The sequence below is a fragment of the Ornithodoros turicata genome, unplaced genomic scaffold, assembly GCF_037126465.1.
Source record: "Ornithodoros turicata isolate Travis unplaced genomic scaffold, ASM3712646v1 ctg00001058.1, whole genome shotgun sequence".
In the NCBI taxonomy this organism is placed as follows: Eukaryota; Metazoa; Arthropoda; class Arachnida; order Ixodida; family Argasidae; genus Ornithodoros; species Ornithodoros turicata.
Window position 1 is genome coordinate 144,562 of NW_026999454.1, and position 12,254 is coordinate 156,815.

General features: G+C 47.2%; 1 protein-coding gene across 1 annotated transcript in view; it reads left to right on the forward strand.

Moving 5' to 3' along the window:
- The window catches only part of LOC135376219 (putative phospholipase B-like 2), a 95,549-nt gene that overhangs the window by 43,983 nt on the left and 39,312 nt on the right, over nucleotides 1–12,254 (forward strand). Inside the window, exons 3-4 of the mRNA XM_064608824.1 lie at nucleotides 6,720–6,820; nucleotides 6,873–7,090. Of these exons, the coding sequence (XP_064464894.1) occupies nucleotides 6,720–6,820; nucleotides 6,873–7,090 (319 nt within the window). The remainder of the gene's footprint in view (nucleotides 1–6,719; nucleotides 6,821–6,872; nucleotides 7,091–12,254) is intronic.

Sequence of the window (12,254 nt, forward strand, 5' to 3'; positions counted from 1 at the left end):
TTTGCAACCTGCCTCCGTGCTCCGTCGCCCAGCGACAGTCAGCGGCCGTTCTGGACCGCTTTCTACAAGATGGCTTCGTTGATCTTCAACTAAACTCGTTCTCTCCACTCTATCTCTATCTATTTTTTTATTTTTTATCAGCTCAAGTAGCCGGAAACTCACATAGTGGTCTGGACGTGTCTTAGATGATCCCCAATTAGTGTAATGACTCCCTGGTGGGTCCTGATTAATGTGGGGGGGTCCCAATTAGCTCTAATTGCTAATTAATGGCGTCCAGGCGAAGATGTGAGTTTCCGGATACTTGAGCTGATACATTACTACTATTGAACAGTCACTTTCAAATGATTTTAGAGAAATGCATGCTACGATCATGTGCATGGCTGTGGTCCTACAGCACAAGTTTGACAGTACATGATGTAATTCGCTCCGCTGGACTCACTACCAGCTAGAACGTGGTGGTGGCCGAGTTGGTTGGGGTCACCTGAGAAATTTCAGGGGGGGGGGGGTGTTGCAAAAATGCAGGGAGGGTGTACACCCCTGATTGGTGTTACAGGGATACAGCATACATTTGATCGCAGACGCGCGCACCTGGATAAACAGCAATAAAAAGAGATCATGCATGTGCTAAAATTGATCAGAGTAATAGATCAAACAAAACCAGAAGGACATATGGCAAGTGTGGACAAGATGAAATCTCAAAGGGGAAAGCTGGGAAGCTGCCCAACTTGGAGTCCCAAGTGACCATTCTGGGAACAAAATGGTACCTGTGAGGCTCCAGCTGGAACTTCTGGAACCATCTGAGACCAGAGTGGTACCATTGATGTCACCAAAGTGGATCCAGCCACCCCACTTGGGAATCCAGCTGGGACCATCCACATTCAACTGGAACCACTCCGGTACCATCAAACGTCCAACTGGAACCAGTCCAGATTCAACTGAAACCATTCTGGGACCAGTCCAGATTTTCGCCTGGGAAAAGAAAAGAAATAGTGTAGGTGATATGGTGTCTCTCAACTAGTGATGGGCAATCCAGTTCACTTTGGTGAACTCGTTCGTACAGTTCAGTTTGGTTCACTGAACCGTTCAAAAGTTTCATTCTTTCGTTCATCTTTCCGTGACGTCATAACATCATGTGACCGATCTCAACGGCGAACCGGCATCTACTTATGTGCAGGGTTGTAGACAGTAACTGAGTATGGTTCTGTTTTGTGGGCGAGTGTGTTCCATGATGGTGTTCGTACAACACATTACCGCTCGAAATCTGACAGTCACCTGCCGGCCATATTGGTCATATGTTGCGATAAGCGAATGCATGTTTATGGGGCCGTCTCTCGCTGTCATGAAGAAAATAAACAGTTCATTCTGCCGCACTGTAATTCTCTCGTAGTTCACATTTTCTTCAGTCCACTTTCCGCTTGCTTCCGCCTCTCGGCAGGGCTTTCTTTGGTCACGCAAATTCACTTTCATAGTTACTTTTTGGTCCCCTTCATAGTAGGTCCATTCTTTTCGCCTGCACCTCGGCCCTGAACTAGTTCAAGCAGTGCAACACTCTCACATTCTTTTCGCCATGGACCTCGCATGTATTTAAGAACTGGTGATGGGTCAGTGCATCACTTTTCTTTCGAAAAGAATGAACTTAGTCTACGGGAAACAGCGATACTCACTGCGACCTCGAAAGCCATCCACGATCGAGCTTACTTCCAACTCGAGGTAGTGTTTCCGCCGTTCCCGGCGCTCGAATGAATGAACACTCAACTATTCCGGTGTGGGCGCCATCTGTCGGCATTCCTCCGAAGCTTGAATATGACAGGCCACGAGCTCGATTGGCCACACTGAGAGCTTACCGCTTTGTGATTGGCCAAGCCCCACGATCTGGGATGAATCGGAGAGCACTGAAGCGAACGAATAGCGAAACGAAAAAGCGAAGAACGATAGAGAACTCAACTGAATCGAAGGAATAGGAGAACGAGGAGAACCGTTCACTCGCGAGCTGCATCGAAGAGCAACGGAATCGTTTGCTCTCAAACGGCGCACTGGTTCTTCGGTTCTCCGCGACTCGCTGCGTACAATTGCGTTGTTCTTGCTGGTCTTCTTTGGAATCTTAGCGTTGGTTCGCTACGGCGCGTCGATATTGAGCTTTGTGGCGGACGTCGTATGGGTGGAAGTATTCAGAATCAAAAATGTATTTTGGATTTTTTGTTTATGATCGGCTCGCTCTACGTATCGCTAGTGGTGATCTGCACTCGATAATTCCAAGTTATTTGTCAGGTATACCGGAAAAGGCCCTTTCTGGCTAGTATGTGAGATGGCGGGCATGTTTTTCATGTACGTATTTAGTAATGATCTGTACTTAGAAATCTTAAACCAGTCCCCTGGTGCCTGCCTACTTCGAATTTGGCGCGTCAGTGACTACGGTAGAGGCTCCGCATAGAAAACTAGGAATAATCAGGGTCACATGACCCACTGACGTCAATGATTCGCGAACGAATCTTTCGAACGAGTCTCTAATGTTCACTGATTTGAACGAACACATCAGATTCGGGCCACGCGCGCTGAGCTTCGCCTGGCAAACTACTGCGCATGCGTTCAACACTGCTTATGCGTTCAACACTGCAACATAGATGGCACGATCGACTGGAGGAGAGTGGAGAACGAGAAACTGTGAAGCGAATGCAGCGAAACCTGACAAAACGGGGACGTCTAAGTGAACTGGTGAACGAGTACGATCGACGATAGTGAATGAGTTCATTCAGTTTGTGCCCGGGATTCGTTCATTCCGAACTGTTCATTCGCGAACGACACATCACTACTCTCAACATAAGTTCTGGGAATGACCTGGCGCGGAACGTCGCCTTCTAGCAACTGGGCCTAATTTGGACGGCACAGTTGCTGAAGGCTAGAAGACAGCTAAAGGGTCATGTCGTCCCTCTATATAATTACCAAGTCACTCGCACCGGCTCCCTTGGATGAGTTCTGATCTGCGGTAATGTAGTGTCCGGGAGGAAACCATGTGCTGGAGAGCTTCACCACCGTGGTGGGCTTGCTCAAGACTGAGTTGATTGAACTGACTATCGGTGACTGATGGCGCGTCACGGAATTGGCCCCCTTTGCGAATGAGCTCGAAATCTCTTTGCTTGACCTGTACGGTATTTCCAAGTTCCTCTGCAGTATCGTGTAAATCGCGGTTCGACACGGTGATAGTTAGTGGCACGAATTACATTGTGTGCTTTTCGTGGACGTTGGAACTCGTAAAGCTGTGCTACCAGCGATTGTAGGTGCTTGTTTCAGAACCCATTCTATAGAGAATGACTGTTCATGCCAGCGATCGATAAAGTCAAAGTCAACTTTTCTCTTCCAGTCAAGGCCCACGATAACGTTCCGAGGAAGGCTTTTACCACAAAAACGTCAATAGTTGCGGTGGCAATTCCGGCGTCGTGTCTCCGCCAGGAGCGGCCAAACTTCGGAAAAACGGAAAGTGCAACAAAACGAAATTCCACGCGACTTTACGCTTAACTTTTTCCCCGGCAACGAATGGACAAAGGGACTTGAAACAAACGGTTTCGTCACCTAGAGATATTAGCCAACAACATACGATACTTCAAGCAAAATCTGAGACCATGTCCGGACCAGCCTGCCTGACCTTACGTGGAATCAGGCGTGGTGTAGTCTGCACCGATGATAAGATCAGAGGTGAAACCCGCAGACATTGTGCACGAAAACCAGAGTGAAGAGACAAAATATGTCAGTGTGACGCATTTTGAAGACACACATATGCCAAAAAATAAAAGCAAGTGACAAAAAAAAAATGACAAAGAAATACCAAACGGCAAGAGCGCGAAGTGCAAAATTCACTTGTTTGTGTTGTCAAATTAATCGTTTTCGTACCGTCACAGCCGACAAAGACAAACTGTCCCTCGTAATCAAAGAACATGTCTTCGGAATGGGGAAAAATCCCCTATCAGTAAAGTAAACATGTTGTGTTGTTGTTTCAAAATAGGTCAATCTAGCACTCCCCTCTGCGTTAGCTGTGGCGTGGTGGCTGATATTCCCAACTGCATCCTACGCTGCCGGCAACACCTTCTAGAGTCACTGTACTGGGGGAAGAGTATCGCATTCGCTTTCCCCGTGCCGCCGCCTTGCTCATTCGCCGAGGCGCGTCACGTGGTGCGTTTTCCTCCTCTTTGCTTCCAACCTCCCGCCGGGTCTCCGGGGCATGCAATAGCTGGGACGCATGTGCGCGTACGTTCGTGTGGCGCTCTTGGTGTTTTGTACGTGCAATGTATCTCAGAGAGCTGAGGAACTACGAACAACCATGTCTGGATGTTGTGCTGCAACGGGACAGAGCCAGGGAAAGCATTTTTCTGCATTCCGACGGGCAAAAGTGACGAAACGCGTAGATCGGCACAGAACCTGCCGGAAGAACTTCGCGCCTACGAATAACACACGCTCGAGCGAGGTAAATTTCGTGGCGTGTTTATTTTTCATTGCAGAACCTTTGCACACAGTACTGAATAACAGTTCAACTGTGCGAAGAACAGCCGTGCGTATCAAAGTAGTGTTTGTTGGATCTTCCCATTGCGTTCCCTGTCCTGCGGTGCTAACAAAACGTCACTGTCAGGACCACTTCACACGCGACGACTTCGAGGACAAGGAGATTCGAAAGAAGTTGAAGTGGACGGCAGTCCGAAGCAGTTTTGCATACCGGACACCTACGGGGCTGAGGAAGGCTCCTATCCCCCGTTCTTCGCACGCAGAGTTCTCCGAGGAGTCACTAAAAGACTTGCACACTGAAGTTGATGACAACATAGTGTAAGATCAAGGGACAGTGGAGGATAGTAATGCGTCGAGATAAATGTAGATATGCACTATGAAAATTATTGGAACTTATGAAAACCTTTCTTAAATATTGAGCTGTAATTGTGAGTGAATCAACTTTGCAGAGGAAGACAACACGGTCACAAACCAGAGCATCGAGGAATATGCACAGGGAAAACTTGCAGACGAGTCATGTGATGGTCCTTCGACGAGGTCGCCGTCTTAAAAGGAACGAGCAAAGGCTGAGACGGAATGTAGTGACTTGAAGCTCACGGTCTACTCCTCATGGAAGATCAACTGCTTGCGTTGGAGCGGGGGATTGGAAGAACAATCCACAGCACTTTACATGCGCGTGAAAAAACGTTGGCATGCACATAGCCATTGAACGTTTGAAATAGAAATTTAATTGCGAAGAGACGAGAATAAAACTGGTGGAGGTTATTTATGTCAACCTGAAGCTCCACACACGAGCACTATAGTTTTATGTCCACAAAACAAGTGAACTAAAAGGAAAAAAAAACATCTATAGAGCGCAAACTAGACTCGACGATGCCTTTTGGAGGCGAACACGAGCCAACATAATTCGTCTGTTAGCTACAGAATACAACAAACGATACTGTAGTGACGCTTGTGACCTGTTTCATTAAGTATTAGCCGAGTCCCACCACAGGAAGTCACAAAATGTTTGGTGCACAGCCGCGAAATCAACGCGTTGTAACACTGACTACAGCTATCCCAACACGCGACCCGCGGCGGCTTGGAAGCAATATGGCTGCCGGAGCAGACGACGCGGAGCGGTTGCGGTACTCTTCCCCCGGTACAGTGACTCTAACACCTTCTGCACCGTGACGCCCTCTGTCGTCATGTATCCCAACTTGGCTACGGCACTATAACACTGGCTATCTTACTGGGTCCCGTTCTTCAACCGACGCAGTGGGCCGTTCACCACTGCGCTCCTCCGCTTTCTCCGCGCTTCGAACCTTGTCAACGCCTTGTGATTCTGTGACCGTGTGTGTGATTTTTCAGTTTCAGTTTTGTGTGTTTTTTGTTCTTCCACTTTCTTTTCTTTGCTTCTTTTTATTTGCTTTCTCTTCTTTTCCTATTCTTGTTTTCCATCTCTTCTTTTTTTGGAATAGCAATCCGACTTCTGTCTGGCTGACCTTTCCTTTCTTTTTTTCTTAATAAACATATCCTCCTCCCCCACATGTTGTGATAACAAAACTATTTGTGGATGTGGGGACATAGCTCGAAGGTGTGTAATAGTTGGCACCATTCTAACGCGAAAGAGGTCCTGCAATACATTATTTCATTTGTTTCCGGATAGAAAGACAATTTAGTTTTGGAAATTGAAGACGAAACACGCAAACGCGCATGGAAAAAGCGCGAGATCCCCCTCCCTGTCTTGGAGCTTGGGACGCCTTTCGGCATTTGCGATACAGTAGTCAGTGGGGAACTAGGTATAAAATGGGATAGTTTCCGAATCGACTGGAATGGATGGTGGTGGTGGTGCTTGTGAAGGAGCACGCCGTTCCCGGCCTAACAGAGGTGGCAACGTCACGACTACGCTCTGGGGGAATGTGCGTCCTGGGCCGACTTCTAAGGCAACTGTGTCCACATGTGTCTGACAGCGTCTCAGGAAAACCCACGAAAAACCCCAGGCAGCACCGCCGGCACCAGGATTCGAACCCGGGTACCTACATGTCAGTCAGTGGAGCGGATGCGACCGTCCCTTTAAACGGTCAACTGGAATGAGCGCGTGTTCACGGCTTGCGTCGTTATTTCCCAAACAGGCATATTACCAAAAGCACAAATCAGGAGCAACCCTGTTGCTTATTACACCATCTGCCGTAATTTGCATCTAATGCTTGTATGTCTGCCGGTACAGTTTCTCTTTCTGTTTCCAGGTTGGCCTAGCGCTGGATCAGCTTGCAGGAATCGATGATGCTCTTCAAACGCGTGCTCGTTACTATCCATCGTCCTCCTACGTCAACGTTACCGACTTACTGTGAGTGAACCCACACCATTTGGGGATAGGCTTATATTGATCCCAAACGCAGGTTCCTCAATGTGGACGGAGACCTGGAGGACCTGGAGCAAGCCCTCAAGCGAATTCAGCCGAGGAAAGTGCTGGGCAGCGGCTCCTGCTCAGCGCTCGTAAAATTGTTGCCTGGAAATAAGGACCTGTATTTCTCTCAGGTTACCTGGTCTACCTATGCTAGCATGCTAAGGATTCTCAAGAAGTACCACTTTCAGTATCACTTAACTTTTTCCTCAGGTATGGTATTCCACGTGCGTGAGCCAGATATAGTGTGAATACATTTGCACTGTAAAATTTACAGCACAGAAATACGTAGGTGAAACCTGCGTAAGTTCTCTCTTACTTTCTTTTGTCACCGACAGTTGTAGCCCGTGTTATGGGAACGAGATCCAAAAATCCACGAATTATCCCTTACTTGGTACGACTCCCACCAGGACTCGTCCTCAAATTCCACTCTAAAAACGATTGCGCTTTTTTTACGCCTAAAATTGGTTCGACACTTTTGTCTGCATCAAAGTAAGCATTTGAAAAGTGCCACATCACAAACTTAGTCTCTGCAACCATCAGTGGCGAATTTACGAGTGCACTCTTAAAACATTGTCACTTTTGTGGCACTGTCTGAGCGCCGCTTCGGTCAAGTGTCACATATTGACATGGTTTGTACGTGTCTGTGAAATGTCACAGATCTGGAAGTGTCAGTATGCGTGGTATCTGTGTTGCATTGAGTATTGTCGTCAGAGATGCGTTACCGACGCTCAGAGCAATACAAATATCCTGACGCTTTCCAGTCTGTAGGAATCACCTAGCTATGATCAGCGTAATTAAGACAGTCATATAGGGAAACTATTCCACAGCAAAATATACGCGCAGCGACTGTAACGCAATAAGTTGAATCGCAGAAGTGCTAAAGGAGATGCATATACCACTTCAAAGCGGTAATTACAGTTTTGTATGCGACGGAAGACACGGCCTAATAGCTAGACATTGGGGGGAAGAGTAAATGCACTGGCAAAGTTCCAGTAAGTTAATCCACGACATTTTGTGTGCGAAGTAATGGGTACAAGATGACTTTCAACGAATCCGAACTATTTACTAGAGAAAACGCTCACACAGAAGGTTAACTTGCGCTGCAGAGAGTCCATTGTGTACACGTACGACAGCCCATGAGTGTCAAAAGAAACCAAGCCGACCTTTGGTCATGCTGACCTTTCCGTAATAAACGTATATCCCCTCACCAAAAAAGAAAAAACAACAACAAAGAAACAAAGGATGAATAAGCCGGAGAACATCTGATTTCAGAAATAACAATTCAGAAAACAATCACCGACGTGTTCCTGTGTGCCAGCGTGCGTGTGCGACACATTATTTCTGAAAACAGAATGAATGAGAACGAACATGGTCAGTGTTATATTGCAGAAGGGCTGACAGTGTGTTTGCATTTGGTTGGCAAACGGTATAGCCTGTGCGCAGGAAATTAGTAAACCCTGCATGAAAGGGCGGAACTAAGAAACATGAAAAGAACGTGCCAGAGCAGTGAAATGGAAAAAGAAAGAAAGGTCTCAGCAGGGACGTCTGAAGGCAAGCGCGAGGCCCGGCGCTGTGAACCGATGCGGGGCCTGATATAAAGATGATGTAAGCTAACAAAAAAACAAAACAAAAAAACAGCATTGTGACTAGAGCCACGTTGAGAGTATATTTGAATTTCATACATTTCTCCCGCGTTTCTCCGTGGTCTAATGCTGCAAAAACCCTACGATTCAACAAAGGTCCGGAGGCTGCCATATAAGCTTCGCACTGTGTAAACCGACTGTTTGAGGACACCAAGCAGTGATCGACAACACGCAAGGAATAGCCATTCTTGAACTTGTCTGCTGGAGACAAAACCACTTCTTCATCTCTGTGGGGTCAAAGACGTTGTCTTTTCTTTCGTTCTCTTGGACTCGAATTCTGCGGTGACGTCTATCGCCTGAGTCAGTTCTTTTCCTCGAGAAGCCGCAGAACTGAACCCGGTGTCTCGATAGTTCTTGATGAAATTAATGAGTTCATCGAGCTGAACGACAACAGAATCCTGGTCAGCCGTCCTACATTGTAATGTCTTGCTGACTACATTCGCAGGTGCAAGCAGATCGTACCAAGTTCCCAAACTTTGCAGGAACTCAAACTTCTATAGATAACGGGATATTAAGGAATACACTTCACTTCACTTCTGGTTTTTGGGTCGTCGGTAGTTTGTGCAAGACCATTAAAGGAGTACAGAGGGCATTCCAAAAAAAAATTTCAGATTAAGACGTCTGATGAAGTGTGTGTGTCATTTTACCGAATGGCGCTAAAGGTTTTGATGTGTGCAATTTGTTTACCAGGAAAGAACTCACATAAACATGGGTCCGCGCATTCACCCTTAACTCGCCATTCCGGGTATTACCAGGAGGAAAAGGTATGATGCCACGTCACCAACGACGTTATAAGGAGAACTCGTTCTGGTTCGCCGGTCAGTGGGGGTCAGCGCCTTGTCCCTTTGCCGCCGTAAACCAGTTTTGCCAGTTCTCCCGGAGAATTGGGGATAGAAGGAGCGGCCGAATCATTACCGAGCCAGGAGAAAGGCTTTTTCAGAGCCCCGAACAGCCGAGTAGCAGACGACAGAGGAGTAGCAGACAACATGTCTCTCTACCAATCAGGGAGCGTTCTCTTTATAGCGTCAGCGCGAGGTTCCAGGCAGATCACAGGCTGGTATTGGTCTTCACCACCGTTGCGCACGCTCGCTTTTTGCGGCGTACTTTAAATTCAATTTCTGCGATAATTATGACACTGTGGTGTGAATTACTTCGCATGGTGCATCTTACTGGCCTACTTAACAGTTTTATAGCAAGAAAACAGGGTGTTAAAGATGACTTCTGTGCTACTTTATGTGCCTTTCTGATCCCTGTTGCTGGGAATCTGAGAGCTTTGATACTTTAGTTTCGAGCCTGTTTTTCCAGCGTGTGTCAGACAACGGTTTCACAAACTTGAACAGGGAAAAACAGCGCGAAAAACTGGACGAAGAGTAGAGACACGTACAAACAACCCCCCCCCCCCGTCTAGTTCTTCCCTGTTCTCTCCGTCCAACAACAACAGCAACAATAAATGAAGAAGTGATGATGACATGGGATGTTTCCCGGTGTTAGCCACAGGACACTACCCCACTTCACAGTGGTTAATATGAGAGGATGAATCCAGGTTTTCAAGCTGTTTGTTTGTCCCTTTTCAAGAAGTAGGGGAAGGGGGGGGGCAAGTTGAAACGTTTTTTAGAAAACCGCCCAAAGTCGAAAGGTACTTCGGGGCGTAGGCGTTTCAGTGCACTAGCTGCACTGTTGATCCCTCTGGATACTGTGGAACAAAAGTGACGCGAGTATTTCATGACCATATTGTGAAGAGTAAACGTACAACCGTGCAAAGCGGTGTGCAGGAATTTAATCACAAAGTCAGCGAGAATGAATGAGTGAGTTTCGTCCTCCCCTCCCTCTTCGTAACACTCTCCCCCCACCCCCCACAGGCGGACGAAGGCCATGTCCTCATGGCGTGTAAGGTTTTAGGCGCACTACGTGAGTCAGCTGAAGGGTGGGGGTCCTTCGGTCGGGCGGTGGCGTACAGGGTTCCACTTGATAGTCTAAATCAGAGACTCGTCGCACGATGCGGTAAGGTCCGGTGTAGCGCGCTAAAGGTTTCTCGGAGCGCCCAACTCTTTCGGGTTGGCGTCCACATCTATACCAGACAGTGCCGGATTTATCGTGGTCAGGGCCCGGGGCAGCGTACATGGTGGGGGCCCTTCTGCACGATCAGTACTTTTCATGGTGCTTCATGAGTGTAAATTATGGGCATACAGATGGCTGACCTGAATGCGAATATTCCGTGCGACATATACATATATGAAAAAGTTCAATGTCCAGCAGTTGGTTCGTTTATTACCACACGGTTTCCAGAAAGAGTACTTCACATTAGCTCTTACAGTGAACATCTTTTAAGATCTCGTATCTAGTATCCTGCAACCTATTCGAGACTATACGCTGCTATAGCGCAAACTGGAACCTTCGTTGACTTCCTCACTCAAAAATCGGAATTGAGCTCTGTAAAGTCAAGCTGTTTAAGAATGTCCCTTTGCATAAGAGTGACAAGGTGTCTGCCGTGCGTCATGGTTGCCCGATAACTGTTCTTTATGAGCTTCAGTATCGAAATTGAGCGCTCACAGGAACTGCTACTAACCATCACACTGAGATCTATATGAAGAGCAACGTCTACATAAGGGAAAACTTCCTTCACTCCTTTCTCCGTGATCCGTGTGTAGAGGAAATATTCTCGACCTCGTCTTGCAAAAATGCCTTACCACAGAGGCTGAAGTGTATACCTCCAGAATGCAGATTTCTCCAAAGAGAACCAAGACAATAGCTCTTCATATGCGGACAGTCGTTGATCAAGAGAAGCTAATTTGATTCGAGGGCGGGAGAAAGTTCTTTCTCCGGAACTTCTATGAAGTGCCACTAAACCGTGCTTCAGGGGTACTTACGTAGCCGTTCGTTGCCGTACACTGGATCGTCAATTGCGCTTTCTTACTGCAGTAAACTCCCTCGTTGCAGTTAAATCGTCCCCAACCATGCGGTCGTGATCGAATGCTTCACGCCTGCAGGTCAAAGCATGTTCAGGTCGCTGTTAAGGTCTATCTGTGGACATTGTAACGTTTTGCTATTCTTGTCAATTCTGTGTAAAATATCGTCCCAAAACGCCGAATTAATTCCCAAGTCAATGACATCGCCCGTTTCAAAGCGCACTTCAGCCATTTCATCTCCATTGCTAGTAATAACGTAGAGTCGTTTTAACGTTTTAAGGACGTAACGACGTTTAACGACTTTTAAAGACGTAATAACGTTCTAAAGAAAAGGCGGTATCCCCTGACAGCTCACACAGCATCCGCTCTACAGGACCACCGTGTTTTCGGTTATGGAACGGGCTGCTTTCTTGAGCAATCGCCGTACACCGTTGTGGTGAGGTTGCTCATCGCATGTGTCTTCGTGTCTATCTTTGTATCTATGCGTGAATTCTGTAAAGAACTCGTATACTTTCTCGAGGAAATATAAAAAAGGCAACAGCATTACGGCCTTGAGGCTTGTGTTAACATAAGCCTCAAGGTGCGAAAGAACATGCAGTGCAGTGAACTATACGGATACCTTTCAACTGGACTGGTATCCTCCAAGTGCACGAAAGTTCTTGCCGTATATGTGGTTTTGCGAGAACCCAAAACCATATCGTCTGTAGAAGAAGCAGTGACAATTTCAGTGGTGGGGTCCCCTTTTAGTGGGGGCCCCGGGGCATGCGCCCCGTTTGCCCCCTCTTAAATCCGGCACTGATACCAGATCTCCCGGAGTATACGATA